The 23,626-nt window shown below is 41.1% G+C and overlaps 1 protein-coding gene across 1 annotated transcript in view; it reads right to left on the bottom strand.

The window, feature by feature from the left end:
• ADCY5 (adenylate cyclase 5) overlaps positions 1-23,626 on the bottom strand; it is a 220,975-nt gene that overhangs the window by 43,972 nt on the left and 153,377 nt on the right. Inside the window, exons 4-8 of the mRNA XM_072875014.1 lie at positions 15,854-15,965; positions 15,556-15,683; positions 11,764-11,922; positions 10,520-10,661; positions 1,104-1,244 (exon numbers count right to left, since the gene is read on the bottom strand). Coding sequence (XP_072731115.1) covers positions 1,104-1,244; positions 10,520-10,661; positions 11,764-11,922; positions 15,556-15,683; positions 15,854-15,965 — 682 coding nt within the window. The remainder of the gene's footprint in view (positions 1-1,103; positions 1,245-10,519; positions 10,662-11,763; positions 11,923-15,555; positions 15,684-15,853; positions 15,966-23,626) is intronic.

Genomic DNA, 23,626 nt, shown 5'->3' with positions numbered 1-23,626 from the left:
GCCCTCATTTGGAGATCTGAGAAATGAAAGAAACATTACTATGGAGATTAAGAAATTTGGTTTAGCACTGTAAAATAATATTATGATTGAATAATATTAGCACCAACTATTAATAAATGTGCCAGCATTTCCCATTAGAAGACACCATATGCGGTTGCTTATAGCTATGCCAAAAGTTTTAAGCTGTGGAAGTGAATCTCATGTTAAAAAGTTCTTTGTATACTTTAAGGCTTTGGTGACCTGGAGCAGAACTTTGACTATGGGCAACAAAGCAGGCAACAAACACACACTTTTGACTGTGCATGAAGGGTCAAACCAGCATTAATAAGGTCATAGAGCAATCTGATTATGCATGAGATTATAGAGGTGCTAAATATTTGTATTATTATTACAAATTATATACAAATTATAATAGAAACTCTCTTTTCTTCATCTTTATTGCAGGAAACAAAGATATCATCTACAATTTTATGTAAAATAAGCCATAAAAGTGCTCTCAGTCCAACTGCATTGGTAACTAGCTCTTGTTCATTTTTATTTAAAAGGACTGAAAGGTGTAAGCAAGAAATGAAGATGCCTGCTACCTTAGGCCAATTAATCCATGTACTTGAGAATTAAACACAGCAGTGTGATTCCTGGGGACCCATGAGTATACATGGGCATGTAGCTTATAGAAGGTGAACAGCACCTGGCTGTTATAATGCAAGCAAGAAACCTTTGCAGGTGCTGAAGTCTGTAATGATCTACTAGAAATGTATGTCAGCTGCTGTTTGAATGCTTGGGTTACTGAACAATTTTTGTAGATAATCATGTCTTCTCACACAGCCTGGATGAGTTTTCAGAATGTGGGACAAGTCAGACAAAAGTGTCTTCTTTGTGCCATTCAGCCTCCCTTCCCCTCTCAAACAACCTTGCGCCTCATCTCACAGTCACTCAGCTCCAGATGTACCAATTATTATTATTTCTGGAGTCAAAGTATAATTTACCACCCCCCATTTTTAAAACACCCTCAGGGCTGCAAAAACCTTCAGACAAAGCAGGAAGGGATATATAATGCTGTATTAAGAAGAAAAGAAATTGATGTCCATAAAGCAAGGCATTACCATTCTCTTCATCTCCTTGGAGACCTGGTGAGCTCCAAGGTGGTTATAAAAGGGCCGGTCGACACCCCAGTGTGGTGGGTTATGGCTGATGGAATTAGCGCGCTGACGGTTCATCTTGGCTATTGTGGCTTTCTCGTCTTTCTGAAATACAAATAAGAGAGAAATACAGAATAAATTTTGAAATGTTTACATGGCAGTCATTCTCCAAGCATCTCTCACTTCTGATCTCTCACTCCAGAAGCTGGCTTTGTGCCTTGAACTTTATGATGTTGCCGCTGATCAGAAGCAGTCCCAGTCCACCATTTCTTTTTCTTCTAATTTTTTAGAACACTTGCCCCTAAGTGGTGCCCACCATTTTACTCCTTTGCTTGTTTTGAATAACAACCATAACCCATGTAAACACAGGGAGCATTCCAAAATGGAGACATCTATTTTCTTTTTTAGTAAATGGAATCAAACTGAATAATTTCAGATAGGAAATTGCAGTTCCAAGCTGAGATACTACATAGAGGGACCTCAAAAAAAAAAGACGACTGGTACATCTGCAAGAAAAATGACACGCAGAGCAATCTGGTTGAGGAACAGGAGCCTTGAAGTTCCTTGAAGCTATGGGAATAAAGGACACCTTTCTCTGTAGGTACAAGCAAATCATCTTCACTTGCAAGAGCATCTTCCCAGACATGCTAACGAAAGCATGTAAATCTTGCAAGCAACTGTGTATCTGTTAAGGGTAATGGTATTGCAGAGTGTGACAAAATGGTCTCCTCTACCCTAATGCTAGCTGCAAATTTTATCATTGACACTAACTTTCCTGAAGTTTGGACAAAGTCTTTGGTTTTATTATTAGAGCTGGATTTGAATCTTGGTTGTAATTGGAGCTTACTGCAAAGTTTGCACAGGATCTGTCGGAAAGGTTTCATTCAAGCTCAATGCCAGTTACAAGAGCACAGAAGTGCAGCATGTAAGTAGGCTAAACAACAGGCTGGTTATTTCCTTATTTTGAATATATTCTCTAGCTAAAAAGGCAGGCAGGTTTCCATGTGGAATGTGTTGTGCAGAGAGACAGGAGTTTATTGCACAAGATCAAATCTTCTCTAACAAGGAGTGCACCGGAGACTTGCTTAGTGAGGACTGTGATTTACCTGTACTGACCCAGAAGGCAGAGGGGTTGCAATTATTACACCCTTGCTTAAAAGAGACAAACTCTGGAGAGCTTGAAAATTTGGGCAGTAGGAATAGCTACAACTTGGCTGCTAATTACTTGAGAGATGAAACTTTTTCAAGAGAATTGCTGCTTCCATGAGATTAGTGAAAAAATTAGACATAATAGTTAATTTTGGATTTCAGAAAGTGTTCAGACAACTGAATAATTTAAAAAGAAAGCATCAGTTGTTTTAAACTCTAGAATTTTGGTTCAAGTGTTGTATGACAATATAGGTAGGTCCGCATCTTTTTTTGCCTGGAGTCTGCTTTCCCTACCTATTTATTTTGATTCCACACTATTCACTGTAACTTGTAGCTGCCAGGAGTTTGCAAAATACCTGATATTATTTCCACAGTAACCAGAGAGTTAAATGTCAAGTGTTATGCTGCTTTAAATTATTTTTTTTAAAAGAAATTTTAAAAAGCCTGCTAAAATTCAGTGCTGGGGAAAGCTGCCTGATTGACAAGTATGGGAAATCATCATCTCTTTTCTTGCAAAGAAGAGACAGCTACGGTGACAACATTTCCCATGAGACCACAAGCTCACCACGCAGGCACCAAACGTTCCCGGGAATGTAATGCCGCAGGCTTCATGGCCACTAGCTGGGGACACAGTGCCACTTGCGACAGGAGCCCGGTGCCGGACACCTGACTGCCCCCGTGACAGTAAGTAGCAGTGGTCACTGCAGCCCCAGGCTGCCAGCAAAGATCTTTTTCCACCCAGCCAGGATGACAAGTGTAGGATCTCAAGGAGACAGTGGGAGCAAACCTAAGGGAGCTGTCAGCTCCCCGGGATGTTTGCTGGGGAGAACCGTACGTACTCCCACACTGCACACCCCCAGGACAGCAAGTGCTTCCCACGTCACCTCTTCCCTGCATCGAACCCACCACTGTTTCATCTGCAAGAGCTGAAAACTCCATCACTTGGCACCAGATGAACTTCACATAAGCAATCATGACAGAACCACTGGATAACCTCCAGGAAAGCTGCGTTTTAAATGTTTCTAAAAATACACTAATGTGATGCAACGCTGATGTCCAGATTTGAGTTGGTTTGAGGTTTTGTTTTTTAAAAGTCACTGCTCTTTATGGTCTCTGCCATCATTTGTAGCACTTTCCTGTGTTTTTTCAGTTATGCAATCTTTTTCAGAGTTATGCTTCTTTCTTCTATAATGTGATGCCAGAAAAATGGTAGGAAATACAGTTTCATTATCTCCAAGCAAATATATATTGTTTTCAATAATAGAAGTGACATTGTCAATCCATTTTATTACAACTTAGTGAAGTGTTTTTGACCAAAAGCAATCAAAAAACCCAGACATTGAAACTAGTCTATAAAAGCCTATAAAAGCAAAGCTATTTGGTTACGTTACAAATGCCTTTACATCGACAGATGATAAAAGACACATACAGCAGGTTTCCCCCCATGAGTCAGTAAATTTGGTTAAAATTTGAGAAAAGCCTTAATGCCAAAAATCCAAGCAGATGTACTAACCCCTCTCAGCCAGTGAGTGATCATTCTTCCTGCTGCTAGTGCTGGTGACTCTGAAGCATCACTTAATTAATTTGAAGGGAATAAAACACTTCATGTTTATTGACACATCTGGCTTGAGGTAAGGTTGGGACAAATGGGTGAATATATACTTCTGAGATTGTTTCTAACCAGGAGGTCAGGTACCATAAATTTTCCATGGCTACATAAACTCTGGCAGTATTTCCCCCCACCCCCTGTAGAAGGTTTCCACTGGATTGTGAACTATGTTTCAGCAATATTTCCAATCAGATTAAAACACATATATACAAGCATAGTGGATTTTTGGTTTCCCACGTTACATACTGTGTCACTATATTATCTTGAACAATAGGACTTTGTTGTTAACATCAATACTTATTCAAAAACATTTTTTTTTAAACCTGGTATTTTTAAAAGTTGAGCTAATTTATTTTCTGAGAAATCACTTGTTCAGTGGGTCATGATAATAACAAACTCTAAAAATGAAGAATTAGAAGGATCACAGCTCCTCTGTGGAAATTTATGAGGATCCCTCCCTCTGTTTTTCCCTGGCTAAGTGACAGCATGAGGACAACTTGCACACAGGGGTACTTAAGGTGTAACAAGACTGGAAAGAAGAATAAAGAAAAGGAAGAGATTATACCTTTCAGTCCTACTCATTACACGTACTGCCAACAGGAGCAGGTGCAAAAGTTTCTGACAGCAATGAGTTTTTCTGATTTAAAGTGGCTAAACTCCAGAAAGCTGTTGTGGGAACTTTTCAAATCTGGACTCGCAAAGAGACTGTAAATCTTATTCCCAGAGGTATTATTGTGTTTCCACCACCAGTTCCCACACACTGAGCTCCAGTAATGCTATAGCAAAACTGCAGAAATAGCCGGGATTTTCTTATACTTATCAATCGCATCAAGAATGCCTGTTACTTCTCTAGTGTGTGATAGGATTTTCCAACATATTGGTCACTATCAGTGCAACAAAGCAGTGAAATCTGAGCATGGATCAGACATTTCAGTTTCAGCTACATATTATTCTTTAAATTGTCTTGAAGTCCTATTGACATGTGAATGATATTTCTTGCAGTGCTACATGCTCCAAACCACTGCCTTCATAAATCTACAAGAGTGGAACCCTGCCGAGCTGTGATTAAATTTGTTAAATTGAGGAATCATCACATTAGATTGATTGTGTTTTAGGAGAGTCACATGCACAACATTTAAAGGACCATTTTGTTTCTTCAGCTGGATGGAGTTCCAGGACATTATTTAGAAAAGAATGAGAATTGTTTTTCTAGGAGTTAGGGCCAAAGTTTTGTTGAGCTGTTTTAAGGCCACCATCAACAATCCTTTCTGAAACTGTTGTGTACCTGCTATTGTTAAAAGAAACACCCATGTTTACTGCAACTGAAAGACATTGGAAAAAAATAAACATTTTTTCAGTTTGCCGACTTTGTGCACTCAGCACAGTGTGTTTAGTCAGCAGTATTGCTCATCTGTTGACAGTTACATTTTGTTTCCACTTGTGTTCAAAGCAAAGCATTTCCCCAGAATTCTGACAATGTTGAGGACAATAAAACTAGCTGTAAACCTAATACGCTGTTAAAATCCTATTCACCTTAAGGTCTGTTTCCCACTCCTCTAAACACATACTTTTCCACCCTTCGCAGAGTAAAGCTTTTACCAATGATTAGAAGTGATGAGAAGGGTAGATGTGATGGTTCTGCAAATTAGTGCAGCACCTGATCTCAAAGAAGAGCAGAAAGTTGCCAACAACCACCAAGTGACATGCTCCTGTACTAACTCCAGAAACTTGGGCAGCACAAGAACTGGGACTACTGGATGCTACAACAATAATTAAACTGAGTACTGTAAGAATAGCAGGGATGTGATAGGATAGCAGTGATGACTGGGACAGATGTTTTGAATAAAATGCAGGAGGACGGATATAAAAGTTGCGGAGGTGGAGGTACAGAGCTGTGCGTTAGGAATGCTACAGTCTGCAGGGTAAACTTAAAAAAAAAAAAGTATAACAAGAATAAAACAAAACCACTCTGTAGAAGGATAAAGACATTGTAATGCTGGGTAGTTCACTACAATGCCTTGGGGTTAAGTTTGGGAATCAGTAAAGATCTGGGTAGTAGTATTAGTAATTCTAGCTGATAATTCACTGTTTATCTGGAAACACAGACTTTCAGATAAAGAATGAAGATGCAAAGCCAGTAGTGGAGGAAAGACAAAGATGTCCTTGGAGAATTCCTGTATTTCTTTCATGCTAAGGTATTAAGTCCATTAGAAACCCATATCCAAATGAAGGAGAAAAATACTGAATAAGGACAGAAGTCACCCTGTGTAAGTCACCCTATATCACGCAAGGATAACAGAAACTTAAACATCTACATTGCTCTAGAACTGAAGGAACAGATTATTTCTCTTCAGATAATCACTACTGCCACAGTAGAGGCAAAAGGGAAGAGGGATCATAAGTGTAGGGTTATAAATGGAAAACATGACTAAGCTGGAAGCAAAACTTAAATGTGATGTGCTGAAGTCAGAAGGACAACCTCCATCCCAGATCTGTGCAAAACTGCCAACTGCAATTTCAGTTCTGGTAACAGGTACTTTTAATAACTATTTAGTCAGGGATCATGACACAGAACTTGTAGAGCAGCAAATGCTGGGCTTGGATTAACACCCTTGAGAGCATCCAAGTTTTTCTAAACAGAAAAGATACAGTAGCTCTCACTGGCCTTGTTTTTTCCATAGAGCACTTGACAGAGTGCTGTGCTGGAGGCTAATGGCTAAGACAGATGGGGAATATGAAGCTGGGCAAAGAGCTGGTTTCCAGTGAAATGGCAAGAGATGGTTTTGAATGAGGAAGTATTAGGCTGGATGAAAGATACTAGTAGAATTACTCAATGATTAGTCTCGGGGCAGATTTTGTTTAATTTTTTTCTTATCTCATCTGGCACCAAGTGCGGCAATGAGAGACTTTGCTAATGAGAGGAGCAGAGGCAGTATTTGATAGGTAAGAAAAAAAGGAGTATTAGCACCCAACATTTGAGGACTGATATGGTAGAAACGGGACCTGAGACATTCAAGTGTACAAAATGCATGATCATTCACTTAGAGATTACAGTCAGAAACTTCACTTCATTATCAGGAATCACATTAGTTCATCACAGAATAAATACCAGACACCAAGATAACGCAACTATGCAAAAGGTAAAGGTTTCCTTTCATGATCTCGAAAATGAAAAGCGTGCTATGAGAGCTTGTGCTTGTCTCTTCTTCGTTGTGAGAAGACATTAGAAGAGTTTGTCTTAGGAGAAAAAAGGCTGAGAGGGGATACAATTGCTGTCTGACAGCAGACAACCAGAGCAACCAGGCACCAGAGCAACCAGGTTTTAGAGTTGCCTACTGTTAGCACTAATGGGAGCAAACAAACCACAGCAAAAGATTCAACAGACCTTTATGGTGGAGCCTGCTAATTTAATGACAAGAATTACTTTATATATATATAGACATACTTATATATATGTATATGTGTGTGTTTATTTATATATATATATAGGTTCACATTACAATGAAATGTATGGGACCCTTTGTATCTCACACAGTTAAGACTGTTTTCTATTTTAATTATCAAAAGCCTCACTTAAGGAATTGAAAGCAAACACACAGAGAACAAATTTGGAACTTTGGATCTATGCTTCCAAAAAACCCCACAAAAACTTTTATCTAGGGGAACATAACACTGCAGTAATAAAGTCATTCCTGCACTGCTCTGGGGTGTCTGAGCACTGCCTTCTTCACAGGCAAGTGCGCACCCACAAAAGCAGCAGCATCACAGGACAGAGCAAATAGAAAGGTAAAAGCAGATCTGGAGGTAAAGATGAGGAGAGAGAAACCTAAACAGACTGGATTTTAAAACTTCACAGTTTATCCTCTTTCAATAGAAAGCAACTCTTCTGTGTACCAGACAGAAAACAAGGACTACATTTTCAGCTCTAGGGATGTTATTTAAAGACTAAGTGATCAGAATCTAGCTTTTTTTCCCCTAAAACTCAACTAAATATATTCCATTTAACAGCATCCTTAACAAGGAAAAAACCTTATTTTCAAAGAAGGAGCTAGTCTGAGCTCCTGGAACAAAAATATTAGATAAATGTTCCTCCCATTTACTCTGTGCCAAAGAAATGGCATTAACACTATGAAAAAGTCAAATAAACAAAGACAGACAGGAAATTCAAAGTTATGGCTCCCCATGGCAACAGTAAGCAGAAAGGGTACGGAACAGATGCCATTACATTTTATACATTTGTCATAACTCCTGGTATCGGTGGATTTCGATGGCTGTGGGACTGATGGACCAGATATTCAGATAATTCAAGTCTGCCTGTGTGAACTGAGGAATACCTCAGGCGAACAGTTACATGGGTCAACTATGCATCTGCTCTCAGGCCAATGCAAATCCTGTGCCTTGTGTGTGAGGATAGCAGGAACCCAAACACCACTCACAGGAGCCCATTATTAAGTTAGGTGAACATTTTATGGCCATTACTGGAACAGACTGAACTGAAAACCTGGCTAAATACACCACAAGAAGTCATTAAAATCAAGCAGAAATGGAAGGAAAAAGTGAAATGCTAGAACTTTGCCTCCTAGCATCAGGTAAAATATTCAAAAATACTGAGCTGACTATGGGAGAAAGCTTTTCTCACTTCTGATCTTCATGTTATGTGAAAATGAGTTTTTAAAGAGGGCGAGAACTTTATGCTATTCATCACAAAGGCACAGAAAATGGTTATGGGAGCAAGAAAGTTGCAGCAGTATGGGCAAACCAGGAGCTCCTCAAACTCTAAACACTAACATCCATGACCTCAGCAGTTTCTTTATGTTTCAATTTAGCACAATAATTACATAGGCCATGCACATGTCCCAGTTCTTAGCTACTCTGGGATGCAGCATGTTAGAGCAGCATTATAGTAGTGCCTAGAGACTTCAGCTGAGGGCTACGCTGTCTAACAGAGCTGCAATAAATACATATAAAGCAGTGAAAGAATGAAGGGGGGGAACCCATTTTATCTGACCATGGAAAATCAAGGCACAAAGATGCAAGTTCCTCAAAATCTAAGTCTGGAATGGAATCCACATCTCTCCTAAGTCTCTGTCCAGTCTCCTGGTCAAAAGACAGCCCTATGTTCAAAAAGGAAGTCAAGTCCCAAGTGCTCTGTGTCTCTGTTTTTTGAGTTTTTGTCTAGACTGGCAAGGAGCAGAATCCTTATCTTAGGTCTTCCTCTTCTCTCCAGAGAAGAAACCTTCAGTTCTCCACAAGAACATGCAGACAACTTGGTGAGTGCATGATTTAATAAGGCAATATAGCTTCTCCCCCCCAGGAGATGGGGCCTGACCATAAGGATATTTTGGTTTATGTTCTTAAATCTACCCAGCAAAGAAGAAGTGGTTTAGGTATAAACATCAGCTGGCCCACTGACAGGCAGTGATGCTCAGGAAACAATAATCTTGCACTGCAAGCTCTAATCCTCTTTTGAAGATTGACAATTGTTAATGAGATTTATCTTATGAGCAGATAGAAACCAAAACATCAGCTTCTCTCTTTAGCAGATGATAAGGGATTTTCTTGGAGATTTTTTACACAATATCCATTAAGGAGATTTGAGGCTTCCATTCTCTCAGGAAATGAGGCAATGGTAGCAAAGTATTTCTGTATAGGTGCTATAGTTCTTCAAATCAACCATGCTATTGGAACATGTCACAAACACCAATTCATTTAATCTCATGGTAGTCATATTTACAGCTGTGGGAAGGTTTAATTGGTCTTAGATTCAGAAATATTTGAAATGATTTTCAATTCAGGCTAATCTTTATATGTTTGCTCATACTGTGGATAGCAAAGTAGTGTCTATAGTGCAGAAATTATTTAGAGAAATATTATTGGCTAGGCTCAACTAGATGATCAAAAAGGTCCTTTTCTATATTACAATCTACCATTATTTAAAAGAATACAAACTAGTGATAATATCAACCTATTTTCTGTTATTGGCAGTGTCACAAAAAGAAGATATATTGGTTGAAGTCCACTTGAGTTTGACTTGACTCAAGTTCAAGTCAGCAATGCCCTAATAGCCTTATTTTGTGCAGCCTGACCCATGTCATAGCAGTAGGTATGATCTCATCTCACTATCACAGTGATCATCCATCATTACAGTGGGCCAGATTTTTGTATCTTCAGAAACAGAGGCTGAAAAGTAATAAGAACTGCTCTAATCTTTATGTTCATGGCAATGTGGTGAGCAGGTGGACATAAACACCTTTGTCTGTAGTCTGACAGAGAAGAGATCTTTGTGGTTTTAATCTATTGCTTTAAGAACTTGTACAAGTGTCAAATTCAACTGAAAAAATACATATTTATATTAACAACATTCTTCAAAATTATTTTGGAAATAACTCAGGACAGTTTCTTTGATCAAACTAGGAAGTACTTCATGCAGAAACGTTATGCAGAAGGTGGCTACACTCCCTTCTGTGCATGCAAGAGTTCAGGAAGAGGAGAGAGAAACAGGAATTTTTGTCACTGAAGGTCAAGTAGTCAACTCACTCATCTGTAAAGGCCGGTGTTCACTTTACTTCGGTGTGTTGGAGACCATTTAGTTATTAAAAGTATCTAGTTCGCTTGGTCTTACCCGTTTCTGGCTGCACCGTACAATCAAGAAGGTCTCAATGCTGTGCTCTTTCAGATAAGCGTTGCGTTCCCCTCCAAAGCCCAGCTCCACCTCATAGTCTCCATTGAGATAGTTCAGAGTTGCTTTTGTTATGTGGATGCGCCTTGAATGAGACAAAAGACCAGCCGGTTTTGTAGGCTCTGAAAAGTTATCACCTAAAAAGCCAGTTCCTGTCAGTGACAGGTTCCATGTACTGGAACAAACAAGCAATAAAAACCAATTTATTTAGCTATGCCACTACTCTTACAGATGTTGTATGGGAGTTTAATCTATTTTAAAGGAAGCAGGCCAGGAGGCATCTTCTTAAAGAGAGAGGTGTTCACGTTAAGCATCTTACACATCCATTTATAAGCACCTCCTTAGGTATAAAGCACTCATTCTTTTATTCGCTTTGCTGTAACACACAGCAGATATATTTTTTTGGCAAACACAGGCCCTTCACAAGGACATGTCTACTCAGTGGACACATGTAATATATACTGCAGCATGTATCTTTTTTGTTGTATCACATTAATCACTGTGGTACAAAGGTGCTTTGTGGAGGTATCCTATCAAGTACCATAGTCTCATGCTTTCTTCCAGAGCAGAGAAAAGATGGAAATGCACATAGAAAAATTATCTCACGGAGTGAACTTGGCAGCAACTCAGTCTTCAGTTGGTCCATACAGTGGTGAAACAAGAACTGATTCTGCTCTCTCACAGGAATGTTTCAAAACAGAAGGCTGGTCTAAAACAACGCTTCATACAAAATCTATCGATAGCTGGGATGCTCTCCAGCAAACACTGTTAACATCACATCTCTTGTAACCATGATGGTCACATCTCTTTGTAACCATAGTCACATCAAACACGGTGAACATCACATCTTTTGTAACCATGACCAGCTCTGCTAGTTTTCGCCCAGACCTGCTCATTTCTGTTGTATCTATCAGCTCTGTTTCACAGAGAAGGAATTCAGTTCTTACCACAGAAGGATATGCCCATCTTGGGATTTTGTAGACTTTCTGTAAGCAAAGACATGTAGACATGGAACAGAATAACCTTGCTAACATTTGTACATGCTTAAAACACTACACCCGCAGTTCATTTTACAGCAGACATACAGACTCTCTGAACCTCTGTCCCCCATTTCCCCACCTCACTGTGACATGTCAGACACAAAACAACACACAGATTATCATGACAGCTTTGATGAAGCAACTTACCCAGCTTTGCCCCCTGCTTCCATGTGGTTGGCTAATGTAACATCGTTGGACCACACATCAAACTGCCACTTCCTAAGGCCCAAGACCCCACAATGAACTCTCCCGCTGTGGATTCCAACCCTCATGTTGACATTTACTCCTGTCACCTCCCGGACTAGTCTGAAAAGACATGTGGGAAAAAAGGACATCACTAAGAACTGCACGGCTGTAGTCAGTGGCACAAACTTGCACCCAGAGCACAAAAATCTATAATGACCCATAAATTATTCATGCATACACACGGTGCTGCTCATCCACATCAAAAGGACAACAAAACAAAAACAGACCAACTGTACTGCTCTTGGATGGCCTGGCTTGCTAAGCAGAGTACTAATTAGAAAGGAGAGCCCTTGGAGTAAATCCATGTACTCTGAACTCATGGTCAAGTTGAGAACTTATTAAAAAAAATCTTTGGGGCAGTTAAAGGAATAAAGTGCTGGTCTCCAGTTTCCATACCAAAGCTGGACATAACCTGCCAGCACTCAGCCTCATTAAGACTAATAGCATGTTGCAAAGAGAAAAAGGAAATTATTTCAGAGATCTTAATTTGTCTATATGGCACCAAGCATCAACTCTTACACAGATGAAATATGATATGTGTGTGAAATACCCCACTGCAGTTGGAAAGCTTGAATGGGGCTTACAGCTGCAGTCAGAGCAGCAAAACCAGAGAACCACATCTATTGCAGTCACTCCAAACAGACAGCTACAAACACTCGAGCTCTGATTTTAATGAGGTTTTGGATGCTCTGCTTACTCCCAAAATGACTGCTGGAATACTTTGTGGGTTTTGCCCTTTTAGGGCAAAAGTTAACTTCAAGAGCTGTTCACATGGAAAATATATTTAGGAATGTGGGTAGGGGAAAGTCTTGATCAGGCCATCAGAACAACTCTGCTTCTTGTTATTGCTGGTCTCATCATTCCCAGAATGTCCATCTTTCACAGGCAAATTCACCTACATCACATAGCACAGTCCTTTCCTTTGAGTTGTTAGTACCTTGCAGCATGAAGTTGTACTTTATACTTATCAGATTTCAACCTCTTTGGTTTTCAGGTTCATCTAGTCCTTTCTAGATAACATCGTCTGAACAGGTAAGTCCTCCCAACTTCCTAACATCAACACAGACCTAATATTTATGCTTTAGTTATTAATGAAAATGAATGATTAAAGATAGACCAATTCTGGACTCTAGTTCACTCCTCACAGTGTAATATGCCCCTTAAAAAACTGTTCAAGATGACTTCTTGTTGAAACGGCTCCTATCCTCTTACAGTTCCTTTTTCCTTACAATCCCTATCTTATGTTTCACTATCTACTTGCTGAAGTGACATTCACTATTTTTATTAATAAGCAGCAGAGATCCTCTAGCAGGGAAGGGAAGTTGCATATGGGTAAGGTGCCACAGGCTTACGAACTGAAAGAGCTCCAACCACACCACTTGGGAAAGCCACAGGAACTGGGGTAATGAAAATGCATCTGCAGCCATAACCCTTGCAAGGACAACAGCAGCTGCAGTGTGGGTGCAGCACTGGGGTGGGAGGAAGACCATGCTGCACGAGTGCCACAAACCCTACTGCACCCTCTGCCGAACCACGTTACTGACACAAGACCAGGGAACTTGTCCCAGTAGAGTCACTGATGAGAAGGTGACTTTCTCCAGACTTTGCAGCAAACAAATGAGTTTGGTTATCCTTTATAGAGAAATGAAATATCCTTTGTAACCTTCTTTTTTTTTTAGTTCATTTATACCAGCAGTACAGTGAATATTAGTCTGTCTTTCTGATCTGGGGTAACACTCCCTGCTGTTATTGTGCACAGATGAAATCAGCCTACAGGCAGGGCCCAGTGTTGCTGAAGCCTGCAATCAAATGTTCAGTAGCTATTGGTTACCTTAATTGTGAAAGCTCTTATCTTGATCCTTAGGGGAGGAGGAGGTGGGGGGGGAAGCAGGGGTAGTGAGAACAGTCACTTTCCAGACTTATTAAGAGATAAGATTGTTAAATGCATTCATCATACATCAAGTGGGAAACAAGTTTTAAAGGCTGCTGAAGAGCTATTTGTAAACAAACATTGAGTGCACTTCAGCTCCATGTTTATTTCAAGGTAAGGTGGGTTGCAGTTAATCAATGAAGTCTAGACATCCTGGTGTTACTCAGCCTTGTGGGGGATTACACAGAAACGTGTCAAGGTCTCTGGATTTCATCAGGCCAACTACTGCAGAAAGTGAGACTTTTCTGGGCAATGCACACAGTACCTTCTTTGTAGGGCTGGCGGCTAAGAACTGTTGCTTCTCATGTTTGACAAGACACTTTGTCACCTGCCACTTAATTGTACTTCACATGGAAGAAATAGCATCCTTTCAAGGGCTACTGAAACCTAGTTACTTGCAACTCCTTTTATTTTGTGTTTTCTATACAAACTCCAAAAGGAGACTGGTGCAAAGCAACAGAGTTTAAAACCAGGAAAGTGAGGTAGGAGGTCCAGACAGTGTACGCTGTATACAAAGCAAGGGAATGCTGCTGCGTACTGCTTTTTGAATGGGGTCTCCTGGGTGAAAACACTGCTTTTCAAACTATGTATCTGTGTTATGAAAATGAGGCTGAAAAGTGTGGGTGTGTATTCATGTCCTTGCAGAAATTCAAATGGTAAGGATGTACTGTATCAACCTCAGCAAATAGGTAGCTCTAATTTTTATCAAGATGAAGTGGAAACTCCATCAATTTACTGAACAGGATGAGAGGAGAACTGCATAGAGATCTTCTACTTCTCTGTTGGTACCACTGATACTTTCGAAGATGCTTTCACAAAATCAAAAACTAGAAGAGAAGGGAAAAAGAAGCAGAGTCTCTGTGCAGCAGGGATGGTGTAGATACTAAGGTCAGCTCAGTTACCATCCAAAACTGACTGAACTTTGTGCCTAAACTTGCATACAGTCGAGATGATCAAATAAATCTTCCCTCCCTGAATTCTGAAACAATTGGCCTGTGAAAGCTCATGTCCGATGCAAACAATATTCAACATTGTCTGCAATCCTCCAAGTAATATAACTAGATATGGGTCTCATATTTTTTACTGTCTAAAGACAGGAATGGTCTGGACAAACATAGGACTGCTGGTCTGACCTCAGGAGCAGACAAAGCTTCAGAACAGATTTTAAAAGAAAAAAATTAAGATGGGGAAGGAAGTGGAAATAAAGGAAAAAGCACCACAGATCTGTCCCAGTCTGTGCCAGACCAACTTTATGGTTTTCTTCAATAATTAATTTAACTAAAGTAAGAAAGTCTTGAATCTGACCTTTTTGGCATAGGGACACATGGAGAAGGATTAGTTAAACTAGACAAGACAGACCTTAGCAGAGGAATTGTAAGGTGAGTAAAAAGCTGGTTTAAAGACAGATAAGTGAAGAGTGACTGAAATTTAATAAAGTTACTATTAATCCTCTGATTTCACATTTCTGTAATTCACTGGAATCTTCCTTTGGGAATGAGACTTCCAGTAATTACAGTAACCTTTGCCTTTCTCATCAGGAGATTGAGCTCTGATATCCACGTGGCTGTAACGGACTCAAGTGTCTGTCTTTATGCTGTCAAATCTTTACTGCGTTTTGTTTTCTTGTTCCAGCCGGTCTCCCTTTCTGCTGGCATCAGTTCCCTGGTTTGGCTACCTTGCTACTAATTTAAGGAAGACCTAATGGGAAAGAGAATCTACTTGCTATTTGTTCTGAAATTCTCCATGGGGAATATGGTACTTACGAGATGGCCTCTATCATATCCATTCCCATTTCAACACAGCAGTGTGCATGGTCAGCTCTTGCTTCTGGCAACCCAGACACACAGTAATAGCAATCACCCAGGATCTTGATACGTAAACAGTGGTTCTCCTAAAAAAATAATAATAGTAATAAAGGAGAGAGAAGTATTCAGCTTATATTTGTGCTTGCAATAGCTTGCCTTTTAGGGCAGTGAATATTTACAGAAATCCAGTGAACCACCATAGTATGTCATTCTTGCAACAGGAAAAAAAAAATCAGAATTATAATAGAAAACTTACAGCTGCTAGCTTATCAAATCTGGCAAAGAGCTCGTTCAGCGTCATGACCAGCTCCTGAGCAGTGCACTGGGAGGCCAGACTTGTGAAACCCTCTATGTCTGCAAAGAGGATGCTTGGGAAAAAAGAGAAAAAAAAATATGAAAGTGTCACAAAATTTGTTGCTGATATTTATGTAAGTTCTGGAGTAGAAGTCCAGGGATGGGGAGGCAGTAGGGATGTCCTAGCCCTATAGCAGCAAGGAGATGAGCACCCCTAATGCCACCTTATGCTACAGCCTCTATCACACGTAAAGCCCTGAGGGGCATGGCCTCATCCCCTCCAGAGATTAGAAAGGGCGAGTAAACCCCACAAGCCTTTCATCCCCCCACCCCTGCCCCATGTCCAGAACATTTACAGTACGTTGGGAGCTGGTGCTGGCATGATAATGCTATCAGCCATCATTAACAACAAGGCACTCCTACACAATGGTATAGTGGTGGTCTTGGTAGTGTTAGGTTTACGGTTGGACTCGATGATCTTAAAGGTCTTTTCCAACCTATACGATTCTGTGATTCTGTGATTAGCCCAGCTATAAAATCAACACTTACCCATTTTGTTCACATTCCTCAACCTCTCAGCTCAATAACATTGCCTGTGGCTTAACTCCACTGGAGAAAAACCATACTTCTCTGCCCGCTTCCCCCTATGAAGTGCAGCCACAAAATAAAGTCCCTCTCTAGTGAATAACCTTAACCTGCCTACCACAGCTTCCACTCCCGCTTCGGTAGTCTGATTCCATGTGCGCACCCCAGCCCTGTGGCTGGCAGCACCCTGCCCTGTAGCGAGTGCCTGGCAGACACGCTCCTGCAATGTTATAAATGCACAAAGCCAGGCACGATGGCACCGCGTGCTGCCGGGGCAAAGGCTTGGGCACAGCAGGGCTGGCTGGATGTGCCCTAACACACTCGGCTGTCCTGGTGAAGACTTACCATCGGGCTTTCATGCTCTTCATTCACTGGAGAAGGAAATCTACACTGATTTACTCTACTCTACTCATCTCCCAGCTGTGCACTCTTCTCACTCATTGCTTATTTTTTTTTGCTCAGCTTCTAAAGAACTACAGAAGTGAAACCTTCCATTTGTACCACACCTTCCAGCTGGCTTAGCCCCTGAAACACTAAAAAAATATACACCTACAGTCCCCAGGAGCTCCTCTCAGTAAGGCTGCAAGCAGGCATTGCCCAACTTTCTGCCGAATGACAAGCCGCAGCCCTTGCCAACTGAGGCAAACCTCTGCTATTGCAACAGGGAAACCAAATCGCTCCCATCTGCACAGGACAGACTGGGAAAGCCCTCTGAAAGCAGCATGGACAGTTTTGAAAGCACAATTATTTGAATCACAAGTATTAATAATGATGCCTTGATTTCAATTAATCAATTTTAATGTTGTACTGCAAAGATTTTTTTTTTAAAACTGGAAAAATATTCTAATTGATAATTACAACATTGGAAATACTGATTTGTAATCAAACACAGCCATTATGCTAAATTTAAAACTAGTCAGTAAAACAAGCACCAGATGATGTCTATATAGATCTAAGATAAAATGTATATGTGCACACACATTTATATGAATATAAAATTCATAAGCTATACTTGTATATTGGAACATTTATCAAGTGGTTGATTTCTTCTTTGAAGTTGATCATTGCACCAAGCTGTACTTGAATAGGAAGAGAAATTAAAAGTGTAAATAACAAGCACTTTGGAATTGTTTCTTTGCAAAATAAAACTCCAACATGTTTTAGGCAAATTGCAGAGGCTATGTTTTCAGTTGGAATTCCCTGCAATGTCTTCAGACAGAAAACAAAGACAACAAAAATATTTGCACAAGCATTTTTTGCAAAAATCCTGAAACACATTTCAATTCTGGCATGCTTTTCATATTTTCCTTCTACATTTCAACTGCAATAAATCATCAACCAAACATATTGCATTAAATGTTTCTTTGTTAGTCAGACTGAAGCTAAAATGTACAAGAAAAAAGCAAGACAGGAATGCAGGGATGTCTGAATCAAGATATACTTTGCCTTTTTTTAAACACTTGAGAAAATACACAAAAAATAAATCAAGATTTCGCATATTTACAAATAAAAGTAAACCTCCCAAAGAAATACACTTGAAATCAACTGAAACCTTAAGAGATGTCTGTATTGCTTGCTAAGCAACTTAAGTACGTGTTAATATGTCATGTACAAATAGGAAATGTCTCCAGTTCTTGTGTCAGTAACAAAATGTATCTTGTTGCCAGCATGTTCCTCTTCCAGCATGGGGCAAATTGCAAATTCCTCACTTGTGGACATGTTCATACTCTTTGCTTGTGTGCATGTTGTAACAGCTGTGTGTTATAACAGGAGGAATACAGAGCAATTGCTGCTCTGACGTTCGGTTAGCAATGGGTATATCTGAAAATACTACACAGAGATGCCCTGAGCCTTCTCCTCATGCCTGATTCAGAAAATTAGTGCTAGCATAGTGTCCTAATAAACATGGATAAACGACTGAAGGTTGCCCCCTCCATTTCCCATTACTATCATGCCAGATAAATGGATCAGACATTCCTAGAAGTTAAATTGCAGCAATATTTTCAACCAGGCAAATGAAGTAATCAGCAGAGACCTATGGAGCCAACCTACACACAGATTTATGCCTTTTCAAATTGAAACTACTTGATTACAACATTTTCTCAAACTTGTAACCTTCTACAGGTGACCAGCAAATTGCTCTTTGTTCAAATTCAGCAGCTATCTCCTTCATCTTGATCCTTGTCTTGCACTTCCAAGGACAGCACGGTCGCAGCTCCATATGCAGCTCTCTGGCCGAGTTCTAGAAAACTACAATTATAAGCACTACAAGAGGGTTTATTATGAGAATAAAACCTGGAGAGGTTGCGTGATGGGAATCAGAAGGGCATTCTGCACATGAGCCAGTAGCAATATTGCGAAGTTATCATTGTCTGATGCTCCTGTTAGGAAGCCAACATTTACTACATGAGATACCTCTCAGAATGAGTGTTTTGTCTGAGGAAAGAGGGATGCATGAAACAATTTCAGCAAAGCCAGTTTGATAATTTTGGAGAGGGAAGTCAAGGAAAAAGGTTAGTTCTATCTAAAGTAAAGGAATGAATTACAAGTATTTTTTTAGATGCTTCAAGTCTCTTCTCACTCTTGAACATGACTTTTGGCAATGAGGGGAAGAGCTTCACCTGGCACATGCCTTTTCCTCTCACTATGAAAACCTACTTAGAATTGGTTACATGTTAAGGCCTTTGCACGACTCAGTTTCTGCACACTTTGTGATTAACATGAAGGCATCTACCTGCACAGTCCATCCCTTTGCCCCTCTTCCATTTCAGCTAACCAAGTAACATATGCACCTCTTGCAGCACCTGAGCATATTCCATTACAGGCTTGAGACAGCTGTGTGACCTGCTCTGCAGCCAAATAGCTATGCCACTGAGCTATGAGAAGACACTGCCTGGGACACATGGGCTGCAGGGAATGGAAAACCTCATCAGGGTATGGAAAGGACCACGGGGGAGATGGCAGAGGACAGAGCAGTGATCTAGGAACTGAAGACAGAGAGGGGAAAGACACATTTGTGGCGGGAGACTGGAGAAAGAACAGCACATGACCGTCATTGAAAACAGCCCTTGCAAACAGGAACCCAGCCTGAAGCCTCTCTGTCCTCTGCTCTCAACAGAGAGCTCTGAAAGCCACTAAATCACATTTTACTCCTCCTGCCTAATCTGTTCCCTCCACATGCTCCTGCTAGCACTGCAGCTCCAGCAGCAGAGACAACAACCAGGTTTATCGCCCCCAACCCTGCTAATGACCCACAAGGGAGGAATGGGGACCAATGTACATGGTGGTATGCCATGCCACTTCTGTTCCTTTCGTTATTAGCCCCAGTAATCCTTAAATTCAGCCTTCTCCCTGTAAAATACCCAATGGCCCAGAAGCAACTAGGAAAAAAGTAGATTTCTCTTACAATAGCCATCAGGGAACAGCACATGATCCTCATCCAGTGTTTAGTCAGACCTTTTCTTTAAAAACGAAGCCCACTATATCACCTTACATACACAACACGCACGCAGTGAGGTTGCAGGAGCATCTCCCAGTCCTGCCAGTGCATCTTATCCAGACTAGGAGTCTCAGAGTTTAAATACACAGCTTCCCCACTACCCTTCGGTCCTCACTCCACATTTCAGTCTTTCATGTCAGACTACCATTAGCAATGAAAAGATTTTATTAAAGGACAATGGTGATGGATGATTGTGATGAAGGGCACAACTCAAGCCAACTATTTGTCAGTCTTCAGAGGACAAGGCATTTCCTTGCTGGTGGGAGCACAATGCCAGTAACAGGCCTTCCTTGTGCCAAAATGTGGGGTAAATGACAGTGGTCAACAAAAGGTCACATGAAACAATTATTATAGCTATAAAATATTGTGAGATAAGTAAGGCAGTGGTTTAGAAGTACTATTAGCTGAAGCTGACTGAAAGGGATTGACCACACAATATGCAGCCTGAGTATCGACAACTATTATCAGCCCTGGGTCTCTTCATCTGGAGGGCTACTGCTTTGTGGAAAAACCAGTTTAGCATGTAATTAAAATGTTGTAATGGCTTCAGAGCTCTCAATATATTTTCCACTCCGTCACTGCCTTCAGATTTACCATCTGATTGGGTTTTGTCCAGCAGTAACCAGGGTATGACCTCAAAACAGACAAAAAAATGGTTTATTTCTGGGAAAGACAGACAAGAGAAGGGGAGTTATCATTCATTTTATAAGGTTTTTTTTCAAATTATTTCTGTTTAATTTTGGTTGAAAAGTACCACAAATTCTGTTATAGGGTAGAGGTGAATACTTTCCTAAGCTCCTATTTCAGCTCCTATTTCCAGCAAGGACTGGCTCAAGATTTCATAGCTGTACAAGGCAAATTCAGTTTTGTGCTTGTTGTCCTGCATGGCTCATGATGCTGACAGGGAAGAAAGATGAAAAGGAGTTTGGGTAGCTTCCAGATCCTGCCATCCTTCCCTCTGCTTAGGGGGCAGCCTGGTACTTGCCTGCTCTTGCCGGAGACCCGGGCAGGGGAGCTGGAAAGGCCAATGCGTGGGCTGGAGCATCCCTGAGCCCGAGAGGCCAGGGCTGCCAGGCAGCATAGGACAGGCTGGGCACACAGGTCTAGCTGCCACTGCCATCGGGATGCCAGCCTGTGCCTGAGCTTGGTCCTTACCAAAATCACCACCACCACCACCACCACTGTGGACCGTGTGACCTTCATGAGCAGGATACCTAGATGCTTTTTGCAGAGTGCTTTGCATAGCTGCAAAGGCAGAGTGAGGTGACATGGAAAGAGGAGCAGCTAAGATGCAGAGCCAAGAGGAGAAAATTCCCAAAGTGCTGAGCTTAGCTTTCCTATTTTTTGGTCTGTAATGCATTCACACAATAGTTAAGATACACACGGACAGGCAGCTCAGGTACCAGCAGGAGCTCAGTGTAACACCCCAGAGGTCAGCAGTGTAAGCGTGTCCAGCTTGGGCTGCTTTCACAGTCTGTGCTCAGGTCCATCCCACTGCACCTTGGGTCCTACCACTGCAGGTCATTTAAAACTAGCTCCTGTAATTCAGGTGATCCTTGCTGTGACTACACTGCTAACATACGCTGAGACAGAAGCATCACAAGATCTTTCGGATGGCAAAGAAGGTTCTTAGCAAGAGTGCAGGAAGGGGAGAGATCTTGGCAGAAAGCAAAGAATGACGTAAGGAGCAGGAAGAGCTAAGGACAAGGTGGGAAGCAGGAAACTCACATGAGACATTTAAAAACCACACACACCTACAGAGAGTGATTTTGAAGTGCAGCCTTAAATGTCTGACGCTAGTAGAGTTATCAAAGGAGGGACACGACACAGCCAGGTTTCCCTGCAAATGCAGGATTATTCAAAATGCTAAATTAAATAATCAGTGCTTCTAATGTAAAAACAAAAAAACAGTCGTGTTCTATTTCGAGACATGTGCGTGCCATGCACGCCAGCCACAACATAAATCAAGCAAGGCAAGAAACACAAACCCTATCACCATCACAACGGTAATGCCAGTCATGAATATAAACACCATGTGTTACTGGAAACTGAACACCATAGGCACTGCATGGGAAACAGAACAAAACCCCAGACTCAGTGAGCTTTAATGACTTATAAAAACAGCAAAGTGCATCTGACTGCATGTGAATCAAAGTCATGGTATTTTACTGCAATGAACGCCACCTACAAGAGAAGAAAAAGTTAATGTACCATAATAAAATAATCATTGTTCACTAAATACAAGCTCACTAATTTGCATTCACAAGCAAACATGTAACAAGAGAAAGCCATTTGCTGTAGACACAGTCTGCCCTTGTCAGTGAATTCACTAGGCTAATTGGTGAGGACAGTGTCTCAGGGTGCTACTTATTTTACAACACCATCCACTGCTATTGGTGTTGCATGTCATTAAGTCATACTATGAACAAGGAAGAAGAAAGAAGAAGGATGGATTGGGATGAAGATGACAAAACTCTCAGCTGAAGGGCTGGGTCGAGCCCTTAACACCAAACTAGGCTTTCACAGAATCACAGAGTAGTTGAGGTTGGAAGGGAGCTCTGGAGGTCATCTTGTCCAACCCCCCTGCTCAAGCAGGGCCACCTAGAGCTGGTTATCTAAGACCATGTTCAGATGGCTTTTGAGTATCTCCAAGGTGGGAGCATCTCTTGAGCAGTTTGGTAAATGAGTCAATTTTTGCACTTGGACATCTGTTTAAAAGCTAGTTCCCCACCAGCACTGTAAGCCCAGAAGTTATTTCCAGCTCCAGCGGCATAAACCTAGTGTTAAGTTCATCTAGAAGTTCCCAGAATAGACATGGCATCAAGATACACCCAGTCTCTCCTTCCTAGCTGTAGCCACTTGGGGATGGGGTGATAAGGAGGTCTTCTGTGTGCTCTCTCTTCTATCCACCCTATGCACAAAAAGAATTTCACCTTCCAGAAACACTGAGAACAGCTCATAATGCTCTTTGCCTCCTGAATTTAATAGCAGCAACAACAAAAGTACAAACCAAAACAAGCTGAGGACAAGTTCACAGCAGTGGCACAGTGACCGCAGTCAGGCAGCATGTCTAGGTGAAGCAGCACAAAGTGAGCAAGGGCAGCAAAGCCCACCTAAGGAGGGTGAAGTGGCCCACACAGATCACCATGCTGAGTGACAGCCCAGTGACTGGTCCAGCAAAGGCTGCAACCTACTTCCAGACTAAGTCAGGTCTCAACAGCACGTCAGCCTTGCTCTCTAGGGATGTCTATGCAACAGGCTAAGGTCTTAGCCTTAGCAATACAAAAAATGTTCTCCAGAACAGCAGGATATCAGACAGACCAGAGGCTGAAATATTTTCTGTTCCTACAGTCATGGAAAAAAACCCCCCAACAATAAAAAGATACAGTCTCTTTCCTAAACTTATATGGTCATTTCAGAGAAGATCTATTTACTATTGGAAATTACCTATTGTTTCAAATGAGCCCTAGCACTTCTGTGACACATCAGCAGGCACAGCTCCCTCTTGGGAAGTGGGACTCCGTCGTGCACCGTGACAATGCTCCATCTTAAGATCAGTCATGCTGACTCCCACTTGCTCAAGAGGGTGAGAAGGCACATATGTACACACATGCTCTGATAAGCAAAGCAATACTTTAGAGAGAGAGAATA

This window comes from Ciconia boyciana, chromosome 10, assembly GCF_034638445.1.
Source record: "Ciconia boyciana chromosome 10, ASM3463844v1, whole genome shotgun sequence".
NCBI classification, from domain to species: domain Eukaryota; kingdom Metazoa; phylum Chordata; class Aves; order Ciconiiformes; family Ciconiidae; genus Ciconia; species Ciconia boyciana.
Note: the sequence above shows the minus strand (reverse complement) of the source record. Positions and strands in the feature narration are given on the sequence as shown.